This window comes from Triturus cristatus, chromosome 4_2 (assembly GCF_964204655.1).
Source record: "Triturus cristatus chromosome 4_2, aTriCri1.1, whole genome shotgun sequence".
NCBI classification, from domain to species: Eukaryota; Metazoa; Chordata; class Amphibia; order Caudata; family Salamandridae; genus Triturus; species Triturus cristatus.
Window position 1 is genome coordinate 304,680,495 of NC_140586.1, and position 25,299 is coordinate 304,705,793.

A 25,299-nucleotide genomic window follows, 5' to 3' on the forward strand; every position below is an offset into this window, starting at 1 on the left:
ACCACTTTTTCAGCATTTGCGAGAGGGATCCTCCTGTGGGTGCGACCTGGGGTTCCATTTAAGAAAACGGGGAATTGATAGATCCAGCTAGGAGATATGTAGCTATTACTGGTTACCTTGGCGGGAGAGACTTAAACATGGTTAGCATCTATGTTTCTAATACAGATCAGGCGGGTTTCCTAGACAAATTGTCTGGAGCCCTAGCACCCTATATTTTGCAGTTTGTGATCCTTGCGGGGTTTAAAAAGCAATGCTAAACCATCGTACAGATCCCAATAACCACTGCATGAATCCTCTGTGGCCTGGTTAGCACGAAGGTTTGGGGATTGGCTGCTCCAATGGGGACTAGTGGACACATGAAGGCGCACTTACCCACTAGTTAGGGACTACTCCTTCTTCTTGGGCATGCCCAAATTTCACGTCCTCTTGGATACATTCTTCTGTACCCCTTGAGTGCATGAGTGCATGCAGAGGTACAGAATATTGAATACCAAGCTAGGACGATCTCTGATCATAACCCTGTTTTGATTTCCCTATGGTGGGCAATAGCACGCCCTCGCATCCCTGACTGGTGATTGAAGGTTGAAGCGATGGAAGCGGTGGTGGCAGACATGGGGATCCTATGGGAAAACCATCGGAAACTAGCGGCGAGGTTCACGACCACCAAATGTACCTTGAGGGGCGTCTCCTGAAATGGAGACCTTGAGAAGGTGTCTGAGGAATATGGAGGGGGGGGAGAAAAGTTCCTGGAATATAAAGCTGAAGATGCCAAAAACAAGGCCCAGAGGAACAATATCAGAGGGACATGACTGCCTAAATGCACTGAGGGGTCGGATATGCTTGGATACCTGGAAAAGTGGCTAAGAACAGAGGTAGCTTCTGAGGGACTTTTCCCTTTCTTTTCCCTGGAATGGGCACATCAAGTTTTGGCACGGCCTTCGCTGAATGGGGTGGGCCCCCGACCCGTGGTGACCAGGCTGTTCCATTACAAATACAGTGATCATATTCTGTGACAAGCCAGTATACAGGGAGAGACCAGCTGATAGGCAATCACAGGATTATGGTGTTCCCTGACTTTTCAAGGACACACTAAGATATACGTTTATGTCCTGGAGTGTCCGGAGACTCAATAAAGCGTCTAAACTATACATAGTACATACATACAACAAGAGGCCTCTACCGCTCATAGCTGTTCCTGATAGACCTGAGATATTGCTCTGTTTGCAGGAAACCCATATAATCGCTGCTGAGGGATTAGCATTACACAAGCTCTTAAGAGGACAAACTTACTATACCACTTTTTCAGCATTTGCGAGAGGGATCCTCCTGTGGGTGCGACCTGGGGTTCCATTTAAGAAAACGGGGAATTGATAGATACAGCTAGGAGATATTTAGCTATTACTGGTTACCTTGGCGGGAGAGACTTAAACATGGTTAACATCTATGTTTCTAATACAGATCAGGCGGGTTTCTTAGACAAATTGTCTGGAGCCCTAGCACCCTATATTTTGCAGTTTGTGATCCTTGCGGGGTTTAAAAAGCAATGCTAAACCATCACTGGACAGATCCCATTCACCACTGCATGAATCCTCTGTGGCCTGGTTAGCACGAAGGTTTGGGGATTGGTTGCTCCAATGGGGACTAGTGGACACATGAAGGCGCACCTACCCACTAGTTAGGAACTACTCCTTCTTCTTGGGCATGCCCAAATTTCACGTCCTCTTGGATACATTCTTCTGTACCCCTTGAGTGCATGCAGAGGTACAGAATATTGAATACCAAGCATGGACGTTCTCTGATCATAACCCTGTTTTGATTTCCCTATGGTGGGCAATGGCACGCCCTTGCATCCCTGACTGGTGATTGAAGGTTGAAGCGATGGAAGATCCAGTGTTTCAGCACAAAACAGGAAAAGAGATACAGATTTACTTTGAGTCTAATGCAGCCACGGCACTGTGGCACTCACCCCACAGCTAGAGTGGGATGCTTTCAAAGTTATTACAACAAACAAATGATGGACGGAATGCTGACAATGCAGACATTCTCCCCCAGTCAAGAGATCTGGGTTAAATCCATCGTTCTTTTGCCCACTACACCACCCCAGTTTAGACATGGCCATATGCAAATCAGTCTTGACCCTGTGCCTCATGGGAACAGTCCAGCCCGAACTGCCAAGCCATGTCTTCCCTGGACCGGAATCAAGCATCCTAGGACCGGTTTCTGGCTATCAGCCGTCATCAGCCAGGATAGCTTGACTCCAGTGGCGTAGTGAGCACGGGTCCCACGTCCGGGAATACCCATCCCACTTAGGGCAAAAAGCGTTACAACAAACAAATGATGGACGGAATGCTGAAAATGCAGACATTCTCCCCCAGTCAAGAGATCTGGGTTAAATCCATCGTTCTTTTGCCCACTACACCACCCCAGTTTAGACATGGCCATATGCAAATCAGTCTTGACCCTGTGCCTCATGGGAACAGTCCAGCCCGAACTGCCAAGCCATGTCTTCCCTGGACCGGAATCAAGCATCCTAGGACCGGTTTCTGGCTATCAGCCGTCATCAGCCAGGATAGCTTGACTCCAGTGGCGTAGTGAGCACGGGTCCCACGTCTGGGAATACCCATCCCACTTAGGGCAAAAAGCGTTACAACAAACAAATGATGGACGGAATGCTGACAATGCAGACATTCTCCCCCAGTCAAGAGATCTGGGTTAAATCCATCGTTCTTTTGCCCACTACACCACCCCAGTTTAGACATGGCCATATGCAAATCAGTCTTGACCCTGTGCCTCATGGGAACAGTCCAGCCCGAACTGCCAAGCCATGTCTTCCCTGGACCGGAATCAAGCATCCTAGGACCGGTTTCTGGCTATCAGCCGTCATCAGCCAGGATAGCTTGACTCCAGTGGCGTAGTGAGCACGGGTCCCACGTCTGGGAATACCCATCCCACTTAGGGCAAAAAGCGTTACAACAAACAAATGATGGACGGAATGCTGACAATGCAGACATTCTCCCCCAGTCAAGAGATCTGGGTTAAATCCATTGTTCTTTTGCCCACTACACCACCCCAGTTTAGACATGGCCATATGCAAATCAGTCTTGACCCTGTGCCTCATGGGAACAGTCCAGCCCGAACTGCCAAGCCATGTCTTCCCTGGACCGGAATCAAGCATCCTAGGACCGGTTTCTGGCTATCAGCCGTCATCAGCCAGGATAGCTTGACTCCAGTGGCTAAGTTGTTAGCAGGAGGTGTTGCATTGCTGAAGCGGTAGAGTGTGTCGCTGTATTGCTGAAGCGGCAAGAGTGCATCACATGTTAGTGCGAGAAGTTGAGGCCCAAGAGGTGGCACTACGAGTAATGGAGAGGGAGAGGTTCAGGAACCCTGCTTTACAGCAGCCGCTGCTGGAGGCCAAGGAGACCTTGGTGTGGCAATTGGAGAGCTTCCGTTGTTTTGACTACTGAGAGTATATGCTAACGGCGCATGCTGGGAGTGACAAGTCAGGGTCCCAACTGGCATGGCTGGCTAACCCCACCAAGAGGGGCTCCAGGATACTGGGGCTGGAGACGGAGCAGGGAAACTGGATGTATGGGCAGAATGGCATCAATGATAGGTTCAAGGAGTATTGCACGTATCTGTACACAAGGTCCCCAGATCAGGAGCAGCAGATCACCACCTTCCTGGAGTCACAGCCTCTCCCGGTGCCTGCCTGCAAGGAGGTTGAAATAGTGGGGGCGAATCACAATCTTTGAGATGAAGGCCATGGTAAAGACTATGGCCAGGGTGAAGGTGCTGGGAGTGGATGGGCTCCTAGTAAAGTTGTATGCCACTTAGATTGATGTGCTTGCCCACAAATTAGCAGAGCTCTACAAAACAGTGAAGGACCTCGGCCGCTTGTCAGCATCTATCTGTGAGGCGTTGGTGAGCCCATTACTAAAAGTTCGTCACCCCATCTGAATATGAAGGCCTATGGACCATAATCGATGCTTAATGTCGATTTTAAAATTCTTAGTCGTGTTCTCCCCACGAGACTGCTGCCTTATATGACGTGGCTCAGACATGCAGATCAGGCGGGATTTAGCCCAAGGACCAACACGGCACTCAATATACTTACACTCTTGGCACTGCTGAGGAACGATACTTATGATAGACGAGCTGCGGTTATATTGGCGGTTGATATTGAGAAGGCCTTCAATAGTCTGAAATGGGCATTTCTCTATAGTGTGATGGAAAAAATGGGTATCGGACGCAGCTTTCTAGATGGGACTAAACTTCTCTACTCAAACTCAACAGCCCGCATGAAGACAGACAGGGTGATATCAGAGGCGTACTCAGTAGAGTGGGGGATCCAGCCGGGATGCCCACTGTCCCCATTGCTTTTCATGCTAGAGGTGGAACCCCTGGCCTGCAGTGCGAGATTACCTCGAGAGCTTGGCACTGCAGGGCTCTGTACACTAGATAGCCCTGTATGCTAATAATATGCTATTGTTTATGAAATATGTGGCAACAGACCCAGATAGAGCAGTCAGACTGCTGAGTCGGTTTGGGGGCATGTCTGGACTGGGTATTAATAGGCATAAAACTAGCTTATCCCCTGTTTGTGCAGGGTCGGTGCTGACCCCGGTCCCAAGAGGGATACTCTGGAAACCCACATGCTTGAAATACCTAGCAGTGAAGATCTACCATGTGCCCCAGGACTTATTGGAGGGTAATGAGGGGGCAGCTGTTCGGACCCTGAGATCTAGCATTGAGTTCTGGAAGACACTGCCGATTTCGGGAGCTGGACGTATTGCCATTACTAAGATGTTAGCCCTCCCCCCGGGGCTTTACCGTTTTCGGCATCACCGCTTGTCATACCTCAACCTTGTTTCGAGAGCTTGAGTCACTGCTGATTGCTTTTGTCTGGGGTAATGGTAGGCCGCGAGTAGCGCTGACTAAACTACTGCAACCTGTGGATGAAGGAGGTTTGGCGGCCTCGGATTTTGAGTCATACTATTTGGCGGCACAGCTGCAATGGTTCACCCAGTGGTTGGATTGCAGTCAGTCCCCCGGGAGGGAGTTGGACCCCACTGCCCCGATGTCCCAAGAACTATTTCGGGTGCTTTTTACTCCCGGGCGGAGCACCCCACAGAGCTAGGGGTTGTGAGATACTGTTGGTGGCGTTGCCTGCAGAAAACATGCACACAATTACCGGACTACCCTGATTTACCATTGAAGAAGCTGGCAGTGTTGCCGCCAGGGGAAGACTGGGAACCAAAACCGACCCTGGCCAAGTGCTCGGCTGGCCCCCGGGGGTTTGGGGGTGCACCGAGCTGTTTCCAGGGCCGGCTTGGGCCGATTTTGTTACAGGGTAAAAACATCCCTGTAACAAAATCGTCCCCCGCCTCCCCCCCAGGGGCCCAAAACCGGCCCCCACCCTGGCAGCCCACCGGGAAAACGCCCTGTGCCCGCTACGGCCAGTCCGGCCCTGGTTGCCACATGGCAGTAATTGGCTGGAACTAGAGGAGTGGGCGACCATTGGTATTGTCCGGGTGAGCAACTTGTTTCGCACGGGGGAAATGCTCCCATTTGAATACTTGCAGCTGGAGTTTGATTTACTGACAAGACAGTTCATGTTATATGAGGCAGTAGTGGCAGTGATAAAGAAACACTGGCAGGCCAGAGTGGCGGAGCCAGCTACACACCGGAGCTGCCATATCCTTTGCACCTCCATGGTTACCCACAGGACACTCACAGACTCCTGTAGAGCTCACCGAGCGAATATTATTACTTCCCTTACCGGGTTACAGGAGAAGTGGCAGGAAGATCTAGGAGCCCCGATTCCTGAGGCACTCTGGTCCAAGATCTCAGTCCAGGTTCCAGAGGTGTCTAGGAACACCAGATTCAAGTTACTTCACTTATATTTCCTGCACAAGGCATATCTTACGCCAGGTATGATCAACTGATTGCAAGCAGTGCGTTCCTAGCCACTTTCACTGATAAAAGGCTCTCGTGAGCAGCCCCCAAGCCGACGAGATTTGGAACGCCTGCATGCTATAAGTGGGATTATGGCTGAGAAAATTGTCTGCATGTCCAGCAACCCGTAAATATCCTCTACTGATGAGGGAGGAATCCTGAAGCACTGGTGTCTAGAGATACGATTTCGAAAGACGGCATTAGCTAAAAAATGATATGAACTTTGTGTGAAAAGCTGAACTACAACTAAAAAGATGCTCAGGGGTAATGGCGCTGTTACATGCAGCAGTGCGTTCCTACCAACTTTGACTGTTGAAAGGCTCTAGTGACCCGCCCTCAAGCTGACAAGCTTTGGAACGCCTGCACGCTATGAGTGGGATTATTCCTGGAAAAATTGGCAGCATATCCAGCAACCCATAAATATTCTCTACTGATGAGGCAGGAATCCCGAAAAACTGGTGTCTAGAGATACGATTTCAAAAGACAGCATTAACTGAAAAATAATATGAGCATTGTGTGAAAAACGGAACTACAACTACAAAGACGCTATGGGGCAATGGCTCTGTACCATGCAAGCAGTGCGTTCCTACCCATTTTCACTGATAAAAGGCTCTCGTGAGCCTCCCCCAAGCTGACGAGCTTTGGAATACCTGCACGCTATGAGCGGGATTATATCTAAGAAAATTGGCGGCATGTCCAGCAACCCGTAAATATTCTCTACTGATGAGGGAGGAATCCTGAAACAATGCTGTCTAGAGAGACGGCATTAGCTGATAAATAATAATACTAACTTTGTGTGATAAACTGAACTACAACAACCAAGACGCCATGGGGTAATGGCGCTGTTACATGCAAGCAGTGCGTTCCTACCGACTTTCACAGGATCAACTGATTTTACCAGATTACCGGAGCAGTATACCATAGTGTGTGGTGGTGAGGTTAGGGCTGAGATGTTTCACATGGTATGGACCTGTCCTTCCCTTTTGGGGTTCTGGACGGAGGTGACAGAACATGTGAATGATATTACACATCGCAATGTCCCCTGCTCCCAGAATGCATGCTTGTTGGGCTGGTACCCGCGCCCGGCCAACTTTAAAGTCACTAACAGATTTTTTGCTCTGGTCATGCTCCTTGCTAGGCATCAGATTATGTTGCATTGGAAGGCTACTGGTGGACCCAGGGTGGATAAATGGCACTGGGAGCTTGCACGATGGGTGGACTATGAAAGTGGTGCGTTGTTAAGGGAGACGAAGCAGGCTCCATTGATATGGCCCCCGTGTGGGATAATTTGATCAATAGCATAAGAAAGCTTGCACCTTCCTAGCCGGTGAGCTCAGCTCGGGGAGGCGCAGCATTTGTATAGGACCGGGAATTAAGTTAAGTATGTTTGGTGAACGCCTATGGATCGGATGTGTATTGAATGCTTCCTGACCCTGACTAATGATTGTGTCGACAAGTATGGAAGGTATCATCGCTGGAATTCATTTGCAGCGGGCTTGTACTGTCTACGACCTGAACGGCTAAGACTGGAGGGGGTTGAGTTGTTTATCTAGTGAGTTGGTTGGTTTGTTGAAGGGGGTGGCAGTTCAGACGAGTCAAGCAGACATTGAGCAAGCTGGTCTGGAATATGCTCAAGATGTGTCTCCAGTAATTTGATGAACTGTGAGGTATATGGGCCTTGAATGCACCACACTGCTCCTTCTTTGTGTATAACTAATAAAAATGTTGTTGCAAAAAAATAAAAAATTTGATGGAGTAAGAATTGCAATATCTATACAGTGGAAAAATGATCAGCAATCGTTCATGATAGGCCACATATATTTGACTCCATCTGGATGCCTTTAAAACTTACATGAAGATGGACTGAATAATGTGGCGAACTCGACCATGAAACCAAAATTGATCCGAACAGTAACACTACGCATGATGTCATCATCATCAGCCAATGCCTGTTGTGCAGAAGATCACTAACAGATATTTGTGTTCGAGTAACCCAAATGTTCCTAACACAATATGTATGTCCAATCCCTATACATATGATGTTTCGATATCCTCACACAGTTTTATCTCATGTCTATCAGCAGCAAACATGTAGTCTGCTCCAGGATACTGGGGCTGGAGACGGAGCAGGGAAACTGGATGTATGGGCAGAATGGCATCAATGATAGGTTCAAGGAGTATTGCACGTATCTGTACACAAGGTCCCCAGATCAGGAGCAGCAGATCACCACCTTCCTGGAGTCACAGCCTCTCCCGGTGCCTGCCTGCAAGGAGGTTGAAATAGTGGGGGCGAATCACAATCTTTGAGATCAAGGCCATGGTAAAGACTATGGCCAGGGTGAAGGTGCTGGGAGTGGATGGGCTATTATGATGTGTATCCTATAGCAGTGATTCACAAGTAATGAAGTTGATAACAAAAATTTCTTGTGAGTCTGGAAGGGGTGCGACAAGATATACAGGGGGTGTAAAGTGAAGTGTAGGGATGCTCTAATTTGCAGAGGTTTAGGGCATGAGGCATGGTGTGCAGCGAGGTTTTGTTTGTGTTCTCAGCAGGCATCATCCACGTATTATTGATGGGTTAGTATCCTTACCTGGAATAAAGCATGCTATTTCCATAGAAAGTAAAAACAATAACACCAAAGCAAAGCCAAATTCTTGGGCGTTGTTTGTCTGTGGGTTTTAGCACCATTGTCTCTTGATCGGCTAGTTCTCTAAGAGCCTGTTGTTCTTTCTTACGTAGACTTGAATAATAACTTTTGTTGTTTTCTTTTAGACCATCAGCGTCTTTTGTCACGGCTTGCTCGAATGCTTGTTCTTCTAGGAACATAAACATGGGAGGTGAATTTAAAGTGGATTTCTTCCATAAGTTGGTGTCCTCTACAGGACTTCCACTGATGTTCTCTTTGTTGGCAAAGAACATCTTCAAACATATCTCTAGGAATAACTGTATCCGGAGTTGAAGCATATTCGGTTTTGTAGTGGTGACAAATCCCAGACCCTTATTGAGTACCGCCCGTTGTGTGTCAGTGAAGACCAACCCACTAAGGTTAATAGCTTGTCTCATGATTTACTTGTTCCGGTCATGGGTGGGAATTATTGTCCAGTGCTTGTGCTGGCTCTTCCTACTGTCCCCTTTGACTTTATTCTTTCCTCTTCCTCTACCTCTCCCCTTTCTCTTCCTCAGGCCTCGTGATGGGATTAAATGAGAAGTTGAGAAGGCTAAACCTTTTGATCCTGAGATCAGCATAAGTGGTGTAGTTCATACAACTTAAAACAGTGAATTTGCAACCCCAACAACAACAATAGGGAAGTTGTGTGTTGAATTTGTGTTGTGCTTCGGGGTAAAAGTTGGAAAAAAAAAAAAAATGTGGATATCATGAGCTTTTCCCTTAAGTAATTTAAAAAATCATGCAGGATTAAGTACGGCAGGAGTGAGGCAAAAAAAGACTTGATATATATCTGTTCTGTAATGGTCTTGCAAGTTCGTTGTAGTATTTGTCTCGCTACCAAGGAAATTCAGAGCAGTTCGAGATGTCAGCCCTAATGCATGCTAGTTGGAGTGTCCGTCCTATCGCAGTCACAAAAATGTGAGGAAATGAGTCTCAAGTGGGGTGATAATTGAACATATACTTTGTGATTTTATTTTACTAAGTGTGTGACTACAGGGAAGTGTATTTTCCCCCATTGCAGATGAAACAGGAACAGAAACCCAAACAGGGCATGTTAGGTCATTAAATAAAGTGCTCATGATATAGTCCACCTGCTATTCATTGATGCGAGTACGAATAGTCATGTGAATGCACATATGCATGTACCTTGTACATTATAAACTGTGTGTAGTGCACACTATAGAACCGACCACTGCATGTGTGTGCTTTTTTGCTGTGATCACTAAGGGGTGTGCAAAACTGTTCTCAAGATATCAGTATTATTCTTCATAACAAAGCAATTGAAAATTCTTTGTCTACTTCGCAGACTTTTCCGCCTCTGGGTTTAAGTGTACTCTTTATTATAGTCAAAAGCAATCAGGCAGGAATTAATAGGCCCTGAAGCAGGTCAGAGACCCAGTCGGGGAATTGGCTGAAACATGTAGGTAATTATCAACAATAATAGAGGTGTGAATCATTAAGTTTCATAACACATCCTTACTCCATTATTTTTTTACCGTGATACAGGTACCCACAGAATAAAAAGAAATATCCTAAGGGTATACTCATAGTCATTTTTTTTTTTAACTGGAACCCTCCACTTATCCAAAAGAAAAACTTTGTAATGAGCTCCCAGTTCGTGGATGAGCCCATTGTTGTGGTATATACCTACTCTAATGAAGAGAAGGCACCCATGATGAAGCATGTCACTATCAACTGTGGGTGAGGTGTCTTCTCCTAATATATAATTATATCCATGAAGTAGGTGATTGCAAGATATAGTAATTCAAGGTCAGAAGCCCGTGCACCCTTTTGTGTTGATGTTTATCTGGGAGGGAGAATGTGTGCCACTCAGTTCTCTCACTCTCCTGATAGGTGTGCACAAGCCATGCCTGGGAGGCAGGAGACTTGCAGAAGATGTACAGGACTGGCGAGTGTGGACACAGGATGTGCAGGGAGCAGTTGAGGCAGTGCAGGGAGATAGGCAGGCTGGGTTCAATTTTAGTTACACCGGTGATATTCACAAACTTCCTGACTTCACATTACATGAAATCCGTGAAATTTCTCAAAATTTCACATTGCGTGATTTCTCTTTTTTTTTATACCTGTTTTTATACCTGTCGCATCTTACATCAAAAAGTCTTGCATGAGTTTGAGTAGAAAATGTTTCACCAAGAGAAATTGTCTTCTCGAACCTGTTTCCTACCGCTATACCACTATCTCACCAAACTTTTTTTTAACTTAAGACACCAGCACAGCATATTTTGCTACAAAAGCATAACTTAAACACTTTCATGGAATTTCACAAGATTGAATGAGAAAAACTTATGGAATTTCACCCAGCCCTTGATATATGCAGGAGGTGCGGGCGAGAGATGCAAGAATAAAGGGAGTCTCTGCAGGGACACTCAGAGGGTGCAAGAACGTCGGCAGTGTGTTCGGGAACACACAGGGAGCACAGAGAGTTATGCAGCATTGCAGGAAGACAGGCAGCATCTCCAAGAAGACATTAAGGAGGGGCGTGGAAAGAGAAAAGTGGGAGACGCAGAGAGGTAGCAGGGGGTGCGGTGAGACAGGTACAATGTTCAGAATCAAGGTGGTGCCTTGGTATGAGGTCAGGTAGAGGCGGCAGGGGAGAAGGGGATGGACAGCGGTTGTTAGGCCTCAGTTTCACATAGCTAACAATTTGAGAAACTGGCTACAAGAGGTTTTAAGAATGTGTGTATTAACCCTGCCCCCGCTCCTTTATCTGTTCTGTCATTATGCTATACCCTCACTAACCATAGATTCAGTTCTACCATTTCTTATGCATTCAACATGGAAACCTTATTCATTCGTCATGTTGGTTAATATTTGCTTTTATACAGAAAAAACATTTACAGTTACATTTTCAATCACTGAGGGGGATATGATTACTATGATCAAACAAACAATAAATAACATTTATGTAAGTCAATCATGTGTTGACGTACAAAAAGGAAAAATATATAGCAACGTTAGAATATTTTACAGACAAAACATTAACAGATGTTGACTTATGTACGAGTTATTTAGCTCTCCTGGGTCATAATAAGACAGCTGCAATCAGTCAGTGAGTGCCTCATTTAATGAGACAGCATGGGAGGGCACTAAGACGGGCCTCGGCTTGGTTTAGGGTCCAATTATTATAACTAGTGTAGTAAACCCTGAAGTTCATGTGGCACTCAGTTGCTCCTCATCTATACCTACGCATTTTGATTCCCATTCTGTGGGACAAATAGTCAATGAGATCTTCCTCGGGCCCAAATTGGCGTTTTAAAGCCAGGAAAGGCATGCAGTGAGCGCTTCTTGTAATACTGAGCTTTCGGCGGGTACAAGCCTTTTATTATTTCAAAAACTATTTGTTTATGGTGTTCGGCTGCTGTCCCTATGAGTTACCATTAATGGATGGCGCGTCTTCCAAAAGCGGGTGAGGGTGGTCAGTCGCTTTCTCCTGGTCTGGGCCAGTGAGTTACAGTTAATGCATATAGCACCTTCTGAAAGCGGGTGGGGTGACCAGGCGCTTTCTCCTGGTCTGGACCAGTGTCGGATCATCCGGCATTTCCAAGCGGATACTGAATGCAGTCAATGAGCCATCCCTCTTAGCCGGGGCACATAGCAAAGATTCTAGCGCCTCTGCCTGTCGGCTTGCTCTAACCATTCCTCAGCCACCACTCTAATATGATATGCCCTAAGTGTTACGGGACCCCAGAAACTCCCAGGATGCACAACCAGAAAGTGTGTTTTCCTTTATTCTTACCAGAATGTTTGGAGCAGCGGTTGGCCAATGGCATGTAGGGGCCACATAATTCCAGGTGAATTCACCTCTTTCCTGCTCCGTTTGAAAAGAAAGTTGTGAAAAAATAAATGTAGCGCTTTCAAATGGTTTTGTGGCCTTCCTAGCTTGCCAATACATTTGCAACTAAAGCGAAGAAGGCTTTCTGCATGCTCAGCGTAACCATGGGCAAAGGACTGAGAGTAACAGTCTGTCAAGCCTTTACCCACTACACAACGATAGTGGCCATCTTTGGACAATGAATGATCGAAGTTAACTAAAATATTAATACTATGGCGCAAGGTAAATGAAGCAGCTTTTTGAATTCCTTACAATTAATGTATATTGCTCTCTTTGAATAGCAACATACAAAATTAAAAAAATCGACTTTTCCATTAATTCTGAACATGCAGTTGGTAAATGAATGATTCAGCGGTTCACTGCCGTACCTCGCGTCCCCCAACTCTGCGGAGTCACCGCAGTAGGATAAAGACGCTCCCTATGCGTTGCCACAGGAAAAGGAAAGATGTCTTCCACACCTGACTGCACCAGAAGAGCCTTGATCTCAGTCCACCTTCATTGCATCTACCACCTTGAAGGTCTGAGCAGCACAATACAAGATGTATTTGTTTCACTTGAGATTGGACAATGAATTGCAGAGGCCTACTCGGACCTACTGAAAAGATGTTGGATCAGAGGCTGAAATCAATAGGGTCGGCAAGTGTGCACATGGATACTGAACCCCAGCTTCCGATTAGTATCATGTTGCCTTGAAGTAAAAGCCCTAGACAATTACTAAAGCCTTTAGAAACTCAATCTCAAGACAAGAAAATAAACTGTGTACACTTCTTCAAGAATACTTTAATCTTTACAGAGGCTTCAAGTAACTATATCACATCTGATTAGTTAGGTGTCGATGTTCAACTATCACAATGTTTTTGGGGAAACAATCCTAACCCAGTCATGAGTAAGCAGATACCACCAACTTTCTTTCCTTTGTGCAATACATTTAGGGCCAGATGTACGATGCATTATACTAGTCGTTGTAAAATGTATTTTTCTATGAACAAACCCTATTTTGCGAGTCGGTAACCTATTACCGACTCGCAAAATTGGGTTTGCAAGTCGCTATTAGAAAGGAGCGGGCCAAGGGCGTCCCTTCCTAATAGCGAGTTGCAGGGGGACGTACAATTGTTGTGCAACCGGAATGTGGTCGCAAAACAATTGCAGTTTACCACCCAGTTCAAGTGGGTGGTAAGCCAGTCGCAAAAGGGCAATGGTCCCCAGAGGACCCCATTCCCTTTGTGAATGGTAGCGAAAACGTTTTTTGAGAACAGACAGTGGTTCCACGGACCACTGCCTACCCTTAAAAAATGAAACTGAAACATTTCATTTTTAGGTCGAGCCTAGCGCAGTGCACATGCCCTGCAATAGGAGATGACCTTTAGAAATCGGTCTGCACTTTTCCTCACACTTGTGCGTGTGGCGGCATCCGCCTTGAGGGAGCGAGCAGCGGCACGCAGGGGCCATCTGTTTGTAATTAGCGTGGCCGCGCTTGTTTACATTTGCCTGTCTCTTTCCCTCTCCTCCCTCGCCCCCTGTGTAGTTTTGCCGTTTCCGGCAGCCGATCAGCACGCGCGTGCGCACCACTCGTTTTCTCATGCAGTCGATAACACACGGGGGGTTGCAGCGCGCGCGCACAACTCACGGCCTTCTTTGTCTCTGCGTTCTTTTCAACAGGGTTTGACGATTAAGGGCCTTGCAGTCAGATGTTCTATTTGCTCCCGCACGTTTACACCTCTACTTTCTACATCGCTCTCTGTGGAATATGTTGCCCCACACACGGCTCCAATCGCTGCCATGGCAATATACATGAAATTTAAAATGAGGCCAGGGACAAAAATGTTCAGTTGTACAACAACCTACAAATGCCAGCAGCTATCAAGCTCAGTGGAAAATAAAATACCGGAAGTCAGTGGCTGTCATGTCTTATGGCTGGGCGCCCCGGAACCCCAAGGAATAGCCACGCACTTTTGTTGCTTGTTAACATGGGCGCGCGAAACTGAATTGCTTCCCCGACCCAACTTTATTTATGACCTTTGCTGACGCGCCACGGGGCAATACCACTGCGCAGGGACGTGCAGGTGTTACCTCGTTATTTTCACCACAGACAGTTGAAGATAGCGAATGGGAGGGGTACAAAATGTGGTTTCGTCCAGGGCGGTCCCTGGGCAAAATCAAGCTCTGCTCACCCGCTATGCTTGCTTAGTGTATCATGAATGATAGAGATGTTATTTTACAGCAGATCCCAAGGCAGCTTTCGGTGTCAGTCCTGTCCTGACTGCGATAGCAAGTACATGCTTGTTGTACATTCCAAAGCTCTGAACTGACTAGAATTCCAGTGGCTTCCCGTCCTAGCCCCTACAGCGACATAAGACTAACTGACAGCTACAGCATGAGCACGCTAGATGTTCGTGCGCAGCTATGGTTGATCTGTCAGTTACACAAGGGCAGCGATACTCCTCAGGCGGCTATTTGTTGTGTTTATTATTCATAAAATGTAAGGTTTTAGTTTTTTATACTTTTTTCAACTTTATTACTTGCTCATTTTCCAAAAAAGCAAGTAATCTCCATCTTCACAAAAATAGTACCGGTAGGGTCAATACAGGGTTTAGAGTTCATATTTTGAGCCCCCCGTACCTAAGCAAGCTATAAGCTCAGTCAGGTACATACACGTATATTCGTACAGTCTTGTTCCAATTTTCTCCTGGAACCTCAGATATCACCACAGTCGTGTCATGCAATTTATTCTATATTCGGGGCCCTCGTAGTACTCTTACCAGTGCTAGTTGCACTAACCCTCGAAATGATACCCTCAGCATGCACCGGGCCAGTGTTCTATTGGTGCCCAATCCTCCCGTCACACGTTAAAAGGCTAATACAGCTACTTTATAAGTGGGAGCAGGTTTCAGTGCTGGATTTTAAGTAAACCCACCTGCTTGTTGTTCCACAGAGGATAATGGGCTGCCTAGCTACACACTTATAAGGTCCCAAAGGCGAGACCTATTGGCTATGCTAATGCTTGTTCTTTTTGAAACGCGCTGCATTTAAAAAAAGCTGCTTTATTAAAAAGCAAACCAAGACATGGTGGTCTGCTGTCCCCAACAGGCCACCATCCTTGTGTTATTGCCCATTGCCAATGGGTCGCAAATTGTGACCCGCCTCATGAATATTGAAGAGGCAGATCCCTTGCGACCCATTTGGGAATCGCTAATGTGTCAGAGACACAATAGTACATTTCATTTTGCAAGGCTCTAATTGTGAGTCGCAAAAAATCGCAATTAGAGACTCGCAAATTGAAATGTTTGTACATCGCTATTTCAGAAGGTATACAAGTCTGGGGCCTTCTTTACCTGCAGTATACCAGAGCTAGCGGAGCCCTCTGACCTCCACCCATCAAACTTCATACACTAAATGACAAGTCTTTCGTAACAAGCGTTCATTCCGCAATTAAATCCCTCGATAACGGGTTAAAGGGGTCCTCTGGCGTGCCTAGTAATGCACCGTTTCTACTGTATATTGTTCTATTTATTGGTTGGATGGCACACCATGGGAAGCCCAGGATTTTTTTTGACATGTTTAAGCCACGCCCTTATTTACAGAGGCCACGCTTTAGAATGGATTCCCAGTTATTCTGCTTCTACCACGCCCCTCTTACAGCCACCCTCCCCCAATTTTTTCATCCTACTTAAAACCCTGTATATTGGGGCCCTGTGTAGTCTGAACACAGTACACTGATGCAAAAAGTCTACTTACCTGGAGGTTGGTACATCACTGGACTCAGGTCCTGCGCCATTTTCTCCGGCGCTGCCTTCATTTCATTGTAGCCACCTGGACTTGCTTGCTTCCAAGAGGTAGACGGCACAGGGCCCTCCACTGGTTCTTGACTGTCCTGCCATCCAGTGGCACACGGCTCAGAGGGGTGGTAAGGTGCTCCTGGCTGGCAGTTGTTTGTGCCTGCTGCCTGGTCAATATAGTGGTCTGGTGCCTGGCTGTGCCCATCGCCCTGGGTCCTTGCAGCACTTTGCAGACTCTCATGGTTGTGAGATGGTTCGGTGCGGCCCAGGCAACCTATAATCAGATACATAATTCAAAGAGAAGTGGCGTTAAAGACAGTGGCAAGGATAAGACTATAAAACTGAAAAAAGAACTATATGTGAAGGCCATCACTGTCTGGTCATTCAAGAACTCTAGGTCAGGCTACAGATCAACCCTCCTTCCGCAAAATTCGATCTGCCCAAGAATTGCACACCCGTTGCAGAATGGCACATCTGTTGCAAAAGTTCCCATCTGCTTCAGAAATCCATATATGCTGCTCAAACTTACTTACATCAGTGTCAGATTCCTACACGTATCTTAGAATTTCACAATTGCCTTAATTAACACTTCGCATCTGCTGCAGAAACAAATGCATTTTGACTCTGACAATTTAGAGCTGAAAATTTCTGAGGATTTTAAGGTGAAAACTCAGCGTGGTGTAATCCTATAAGTGCCTCTATCGATTGATTTGAGTAAGTTATATCACGATATGCAATATAATTTGTAAAGTGATATATTTACCCGTAAGCTTCTTGGCGCTAAACGTTATCCATAAACCGTAGCTGGAATATTGCGTTTATGAAATCACCACTGATAAATGTCTTCACAGCCATGTTTTAACTGCACACTGAACATTCAGGAGGCTTACGTCTTTCCAGACTTCGTCCATAAAAAGAATGAGAACCTTTTACGCCACATGGACCAGGCTCCGCTTGCCCTTTAGGAATTGTTTTTTCGTTCGGCAATTTATTCGACAAGTGCGACATCTACTGGCGAACAGTAATTTGTGCACTCTATTGGCTGCACAGAAGTAATTTTTTTGCCCATAGTTTGTTTTCTTCGATGTTCACTCAGTTACACGAAAAGAAGGATGCACTTAGAACTTAATTGTTGCAGATCTTCTGGTGAGGGGTAAAACCTAACTTATTTCTGTTATGTTAAGTTTTATGGTTATATTGACTTTACTTACTTAATCTTCATTACACGATTCTTCTTTTCCTCATCCCAACTGATGAGGAAAGGCTGCACCTCTTCCAGACGGGCGGGCACCCGTAAAAAAGCTCTCTTTTTTTTACAATACTTCCTTAAAAAGGGGTGCTTTACCACGCTCCCTAAAGTGGCTTACTTGGCTATGAAAAAGAATTCATGCACAAAACACTTCTTGTTAATTTTTGTGCCCCTCCTTAGTCTTGTCCCTGGACCGGAAACAAACATCCTGGTACCGGTTTCAGAGTAACACCCCTCATCAGCCAGGCTAGCTTGAATCCAGTGGCACAGCGAGCAAGGGACCCATGTCTGGGCATACCCTCTGCACTTAGGGTGAAAAATGCTTCACAAACAAATGATGGACGGAATGCTGAACAAATCAAAAATTCCCCCCCAGTCACAGATCTGGGTTAAATCCATCGCTCTTTTGCTCACCACAACGGTCCCAGGATGCTTGTCTCAAGGCCTAGGAGGACTTGGCTTGGCAGTTCGGGCTGGACTGTTTCCATGAGGAGCAGAATCAAGACTGATTTACATATGGCTGGGCCCAAACTGGGGTGGCAGGGTGAGCATAAGGACGTGGAAGTCCACACTTAGTTGTTCAAATTGGCAGTTGAAATCACCCCCCACAATTTTCCTTACAGTGGCTGGTAGTGTGTCTAAATGCACATTCAAGTGGTCTACAACAATAGATTCCATTTTTATTCCCGGTAGGTCTGCAGCTATATATAATATATGTTACATCAGAGGAAACAGTCAAGCTAAGACACAAAATGTCGGGAAGTCCACATTGATCTCTCTTAACAGTCCTGAAATGGTGGTTCCAGCCCAAATCCTTAAACCCACAGATGGCCTGACCAACCCAGAGGATACAGCTCCCTTGTAGAAATGTACATATCCTGCACGGTGGAGGGGCTGCAAAGACCTGGTTTCTTGAGAGCAGCAGAAATCATGATGGTCTATGAATTAGAGACATACTGGATTAACTACTTTGGATGCCAGACCCGCTACATTCCATGAAATAAGCGTAGTTTGAGGGGTCTTTTTGGGGAGAGGTGACCCTAGCCTCTTCCGTCATTGATGGAATTAGAGGGACGAGGCAGGGGGGCCCAACTGATTCTGGTTTTTGAAGTACCGTTAAATGATTAGCATGGGTCTATATTTCAGTAATATATTGAATCCACAAATACAGAGCTAAGATAGGCTGGGGGAAAACATTAAGAAAACAAACTGAGTGATGAGTACAAATAGAGAGTGACTCTACAAGCTAGTAAGGCTAACCATGGGGCCAATGCACCCTCCCAGCAGAAGCCTAACCAGCACCCGGCACAGCCCAACACCCCACGTCTAACACTACTTGGAGTGTTGGATCCTCTACCATTCAGTACACCAATGGCTTTTGAAATTATCCCCACACAGCACCACTAGCTGGGAATAAGTACACTTCGGTCAAATGATTCTGCCTACCTATGCAAAGAACAAGACACAATAAATGTTCCCACAAAAAAGCACAGGGTGGTGAAGGGGGATGAGGTAGGACTCTCAGGGACGAGATGAAAAATAGAATGGCACAGTTCCACGCAAGCTTCATGTGTCAGTAGCAGCCGCAACAGGGAACCCTAATGGGGGAGTTAGAAAGGCCGAGCCCGACATGACCACACAGCGACTGGAGCTGTGGGGACTAGGAAGCAAAGGGAAACTGGTGGGTCAAAGGGAGAAATGTCCAAGATGGTTCTGTGAACGAGATTGGGACCAATATTGGAAAGAGTACCTTTTCTCAGGATTTCCCCAGCGATGCTCAACCACAGAGCTAAGGGGGGTGGCCCTGCCCTGCCTGTTGCTAGTGCTGATGGGCAGAGGATGAGCCTGCCCTTGGCCTGGACTTTGCACGGGTGCATGCCGCAAAGTGGCGCTGCATCGGCGCTGCATCGGCGCTAAGTAGTGTGATGTGTGGGCGTGGCCTGTCGGGTGTGTGGGGGCACGTAGTCCCTAGTGGCTTACTCAGCAGCTCCCCAGCAGTGTCAGACAGCCCCTGGGCCGCTAGAAATGCTCCCAGTCTTCAGGGCTGCATCGGCGCAAAGTTGCACAATGTATGGGCAAAGTCCACAGCGGCTTCCCAGCAGTGTCAAATAGCCCCAATGCTGCCAGACATACAAACAGCTTAGACAGTGCAAGGGCCTGTCTGTTGCATTTGGTGATGCTTCAGCCCACCATAAGGCTCTCACGCCCTGTAGCAGTGAGTGAAGCCAGCACGCTAACAGCTTGTAAGTGCTTGGGCCTGCTTGTTAGATTTGGCGGTGCTACAGCCAGCCCGGAGGATTTCTTCTGTTCTGCAGCAGTGAGTGAAGCAGGATGTAATCAGCCCTCTTGTCCAGTGGTGGCTCCTCTGCTAAGGCTGAAGAGCGTTGCCCCACTGCTTTGAAGCAGAGAAAGAAGGGAAAAATAAAGTGATACTAAAGTAATGTTATTATCATTTCATTTTGTCCTGCTGCAGCACCTTTGCATGACGGGGCAGGGCTGCTCTGCACACAGAGCAGGGGAGGAGTGGTAGCACCCTCCTAAGTGCGCAATGCATGCGCACTTTGCATGTTCTCCATGCAGGCTGCATTACAACCTGCTTGGAGAACATGCCCAGGCCCACAGTCCCTGGCTGAGCGCCAAACCACGACGCTCAGACCAATCACAACGCTGAATTGCGGCATTGTGATTTATCAGGGGAGCCTGACTGCTTCCTGTTCCATTTCTGACGCGAGGAGAGGCGACAGAGAGAAGCAGCTGTAAGGTAAGTTTTTTTCCTTTCTTTTAATATTCCCTTATCCCCAACCCCACCCCCTCGCATCCCATCCCCTCGTACCCCACCACCCCCGATGCGTGCCAGCCACTACTGCTCTTGTCTTAAGCTAGTTGACAAATCTGTTATTTTATATTTGATTTGCATACAGTGCTGCTTGGGTCCAACTTTTTTTTTTGTTTTAGAATTCGTGGGGCACAGTCACAGAAGTTGCTTTAGTCACTTAAGCATTACAACAGATCACTTACCTCTGCACTTTTTCAACTAAGCATGCCCCCATATCATAGACTGCTACCTGCCCATTACTGCACTTCGCCATGGGTATGAAGTGATAAATAAATGCAATTACAATGCAATGCAAAGTATACGTAATCAGTAGGGCATGGAGGGCCATGTCCCTAGCAGTACAAAATCAAAATAGAAGGGAATTTAAACAGTAGGAGGTGAGTCTCTCTATTGCCACTACTATCCATTAGAAGTAGTATCTCCCTAATCTATGACAGGTTGACTTGCAGGAGCCTGGTAAGGCCAACCCCCATATAAAATAGTGGTTTATTCTTGGAAATCCTCCTATGAAAGGACTCTTTTAAAGCTCACCATATGTTTTCGAGAATATGCATGATGGCCAAAAATTATTTTCTTGAAAGTCTAGACCGTAGCAAGAATTCAATACATTTGCATGTTCTTTAGCTAATCCACCTCGTCCAGTTCCAAGATGCCACTTAAAGAAATACATCATGGTAACAGCACCACCTTAAGGGGAAAGCCACTTGTGTTTTGAATGGTTTCTCTTTCAGGCCGGCTTGAATAACTTAACAACTTCATTTGGGTTCCATTTTCAATTATCTGTAGTTTAAGCTTCAAGAAACTTCACAGTTTACCAGGGTGCGATCAATCCACTCTGACGGCTAAGTTATTGCCATAGGGAGCTCTGTAACATCAGCTTTGCATTCATACCAGCCACTAAATAAAAGCAGGAAGAGCGAACAAATAGTACTACACTGACTACCATTGAACTTACCTGGTGTTTGCACCACTCCATCCTCTCCATTTCTTGTTGACTGAACTCTTTTCCCAATCTTTTCAGTATTCTAACATGATTATTTCTTCATTACTGAGTAAATCATGCCACTGTCTTTGGCTAGTGCGCATTCTACGTTTATGGCTAAAGCACTGCTTTATGTGTGTTTTTTAAGTAGCACTCCCCAATGTTATGTGTAAACCAAAGTAGTAATTATAGTCATCTGCAATTCCGTTGGCTTTAGATCCACTTCCTGAAATATCTCAAAAAAACATCTGTGTTTAGTGTTATTGCTACTTAGTTATACGTTTAGTGTATAAAGCCTTTCACACACTCTCTAAATCAGCCTCAACTAAGTAAGATTATAGCACAAAACGTGTTGGTGGAAAAGTGTCTGCTTCAAACTTAGTCACATATTAGAACATTGGAATGTGGAGCACTCCATTGTAGACAATGGAGTGCTCCATGGTTCTACGGTCCGGTAAAGGCCCGCAGAGCAGCATTCCAATGTTTTACAAAAGCCTCTCGAAGCTCGAGGGGATTTAAATCCCCTCGAGCTTCGAGAAGCCTTCGTTTAATTTGTTAGAACATTCTGCCCTCTAGTGGCAGAATGTTCTAATAGCCTTATAGCCCTTCGTAGCAGGGCTATACCGCTATTAAAGTCCCGCTGCTTTTTGTTAAAGTCCCTCGCCTTCTGCTCGGGCCTTTAACGCTGGAGCGGGCCTTTAATAGCCGGTATAGCCCGCTACGGCGGGCTATAAGGCTATAATATTAGAACATTGGAATGCTGGGAGCTCTATTGAAAACAATTGAGTGCTCCGGGCTTCTAATTGATCGGTAGAAGCCCGGAGCTCCAACATTCTAATGTTGTCCACCACAAATATTGCTGTGAACAAAGGCCTCATGAAGCCCGAGGGAATTGAGCCTTTGTTTGATATGTCAGAACATTCTGCCCTCTAGTGGCGGAATGTTCTAGTAGCCTTATAGCCCTTCGTAGCTGGGCTTTACTGGCATAAATGTTCTGCTCCCTTGTTACGCTGAAACAGGACTTTAGAGGCCTGTATAGCCCACTACGGTGGGCTATAAGGGTATATTAGAACATTGGAATGTTGAGAGCTCAATTAAGTCAATGGAGCATCATCAATCTATATCAAATGGCAAAGGCCTGCTGCATTCAACCTTTCAAAGTTCTAATAAACAACCCATGCCTTTCCCTTTCCCTGCCTCTCCAAAATACATGGAGTGGGCAGGGGAAAGTGAAAGGCAGAGGCTGTGCTGCAGGGTACTCTGGAGCCTTTCCCCTCCCTGCTCCCTAGGTCAGAGTAATTTGAGCATCGGAAGGAGGGAGGGGGAATGCTGCTCATCTCCTGGGCCTCCCTGGCTTGGCTTATCTACAAAAAGCAGTTCACCCAAGCCGGTGAAAACCAGGTTCTGACTTCAGCTCCTTTTCACAGCTCTTGCTGTGAATGATCAAAAGCTAACAGCCAAGGCACTGATCGCTCTTTACGCTGTTGAACGATCCCAGCAACAGCAGTGAAACGAAGGCTTCAGAGCTTCAGGGATTTCAACCCCCTCAAGCTCCGATTCCTTCATTTTTATAATTAGGACATTTTGCCCTCCAGGGGTGGAATGATCTAATAGCCTTATAGCCCGCCGTAGTTGGGCAATAACAGCCATTAAAGGCCTGCTCCCTTGTTAAAGTCTCTCGCCTTCGGCTCAGGCCTTTCACCTTGGAGCGAGCCTTCAATGGCCGGTATAGTCTGCTATGGCAGGCTATAAGGCTATAGTATGTGTCCTAGTTATTGACAGCTGGCAGTTGTATAGTATCCAGGAGCTGTATTCCTGCAGCATGAGACCTCATGTAGTTGGAGCAATCAAGAAGAGATAGAAAAGCACAGGGGACTGAAAATAATACTGTGATGTCAAAGCAGCAAGGGAAGAAGTGGCAATATGTTCACAATGAACAGGCCTTGCAGCAGATGAAGTATTATAAAATAATGGCATTTTCATTGACCTGCAAAAAGTGGCTCATCTGGAATGGGCACAATTGTGAGGACAATACAGAACAAAGGTTTAAGATTCACATCCTAGCATTTGTACCTTCTGTTGGCTCGTTCTTGATCAGTAAGTGGCCCGTGGTCCTGTCGCCAAAGCTCCACTCTGCCTAAAAGTAAACATAAAAGGTCATGAAACCAATGGTGCTGTTTCTGCACTGTCAACTTCACAGAGCTGCTTCACCAAATCACTGCAGGTAGATGCCAGGCTGATAAACATGCAAGCAGACCGACAGAATATGGCCAGACTGAAAGACAGACACTAGACCAGAAGATCGAAGAACAAGCAGACAGACAAATACCAGTCCGGCGTACAAAAAGAACCCAGACCTGTAGAACAACCTGGGCCAATTGAATACCATTAAACTGAAAGCAATATACAAGATCATCTTGCTATCAGCAATTCCAGGCTCACAGACAAAATGGCCGACAGACTGCTAAATAGCCATTAGACAGACAACATTCCATTGGAGGCTGGGGCAGTAGGAAAACCCAGGATGACAGAATACCACCTCACTGACAGATGTAAGAACAGCTGATTGACGCCAAACTCACAAATTGGCAATCCAAGAGGCAAACACCAGGTCAACTAACACGCCAGACTAATAGAAAGAAATTCCAGACTAACAATATACCAAAAGACTGATAGACTCAAGACCAGCAGATCCCCACCAGGCACACAAGTAGGCAAACATATACCACACCGCATTGGTGTAAATGGCAACAGAGACTCAGCAACTGCTGCACAGTGGAAGGCTGGTCTTTATTGCACTCTCTAATACCTGAAGCTGACACCTGCTCAAGGCTCACTCCAAAGCATGTTTTCCTTGATTGCTGCCTTCAGAGTTCTTCCCTTTTCCTCCCAAGACTCCTCCCTGTAGGAGAGTATGATCTCCTTCTTATAGTTACCCCCACTTTTTGCTGATGTATCAATGTGTTCGACTTAGATTGACTGGGATCCTGCTATCCAGGACCCCAGCCTAGCTGCTTTCTCCTCTAAATTAATTGCATGTACTTTAGGTACACTCCAGATCGGATTCTGGGGTACCCTTATATATGGTATACTATGTATCCAGGGCATAGGTACCCCAGAGGCCTCCCTGGGGCTGCAGCATGTATTATGCCACCCCTGGGAGACCATTCAAAATGACACCACAGGTCTGCTACTGCAGCCTGTGTAAGGTGGTTCATGCACCCCTTACTTAGATATAGATTCACTATATCTATTCTAAATCACTGCATATATAAACCTATCAGTCACCCCTATGGCAGTCCTTATCAATCCTGAAGGCAGGGTGCTGGGTTTTATGTGAGAGGGTGCACCTGCATGAGCAGAGCCCCTCTGCAGCCTTCGGATCCTATTTTCCGGGGTTGTTTGTGATGCAGCCAACCATATATATTTAAGTGCATTATAACCTCGCGGTAAATGCTAACTTTAAAACGGCTGCTTAGAAACATGTTGTGTTTGGTGTCAAACACCTTGGAATCATACCTCCCCGCCAGTATCTGGCGGGGGAGGTATGATTCTACCCTTCTAGAGGGACATATGTGGCAGACCGGGCTACACAGAAACAGGTTTCTCGACCAGGGCATAACAAAATGGATGCTGCCAGCCACAGACACAAGTCTGCCCTCCTGCTGCTGAGCCAAGCTCGTGCAGGGGAAGGCTTGACAATAGGTTTCCTGTCACAGGGAGGTGTGACCACCTCCCAGACCGGCTTTAGTGTATTGGGGCTTGGTGGGTACACTTTGAGAGTTCTTTGAGATCTGCACTGGGGGCACATTTGTTGTCCCTGTGCATAGTCCAGCTCAAACCGGTTGCAGGAGCCATTTGCTCCTTCTCTGGTGCGAAACTGGACAAAGGACAAGGGTGTAACCACCCCTCTGTCCTGACCCTCCCATAGGTGGGTCCCCAGAGTTTATCCCACCCCTTCCTTGGGTATAAAGTAGGA

General features: G+C 46.4%; 1 protein-coding gene across 3 annotated transcripts in view; it reads right to left on the bottom strand.

The window, feature by feature from the left end:
* Positions 1–25,299, bottom strand: part of SEC16B (SEC16 homolog B, endoplasmic reticulum export factor) — a 325,648-nt gene that overhangs the window by 120,966 nt on the left and 179,383 nt on the right. For all 3 annotated transcript variants that reach the window (XM_085601607.1, XM_085601609.1, XM_085601608.1), the window contains exons 18-19: positions 23,394–23,457; positions 16,213–16,527 (exon numbers count right to left, since the gene is read on the bottom strand). In XM_085601607.1, coding sequence (XP_085457733.1) covers positions 16,213–16,527; positions 23,394–23,457 — 379 coding nt within the window. The remainder of the gene's footprint in view (positions 1–16,212; positions 16,528–23,393; positions 23,458–25,299) is intronic.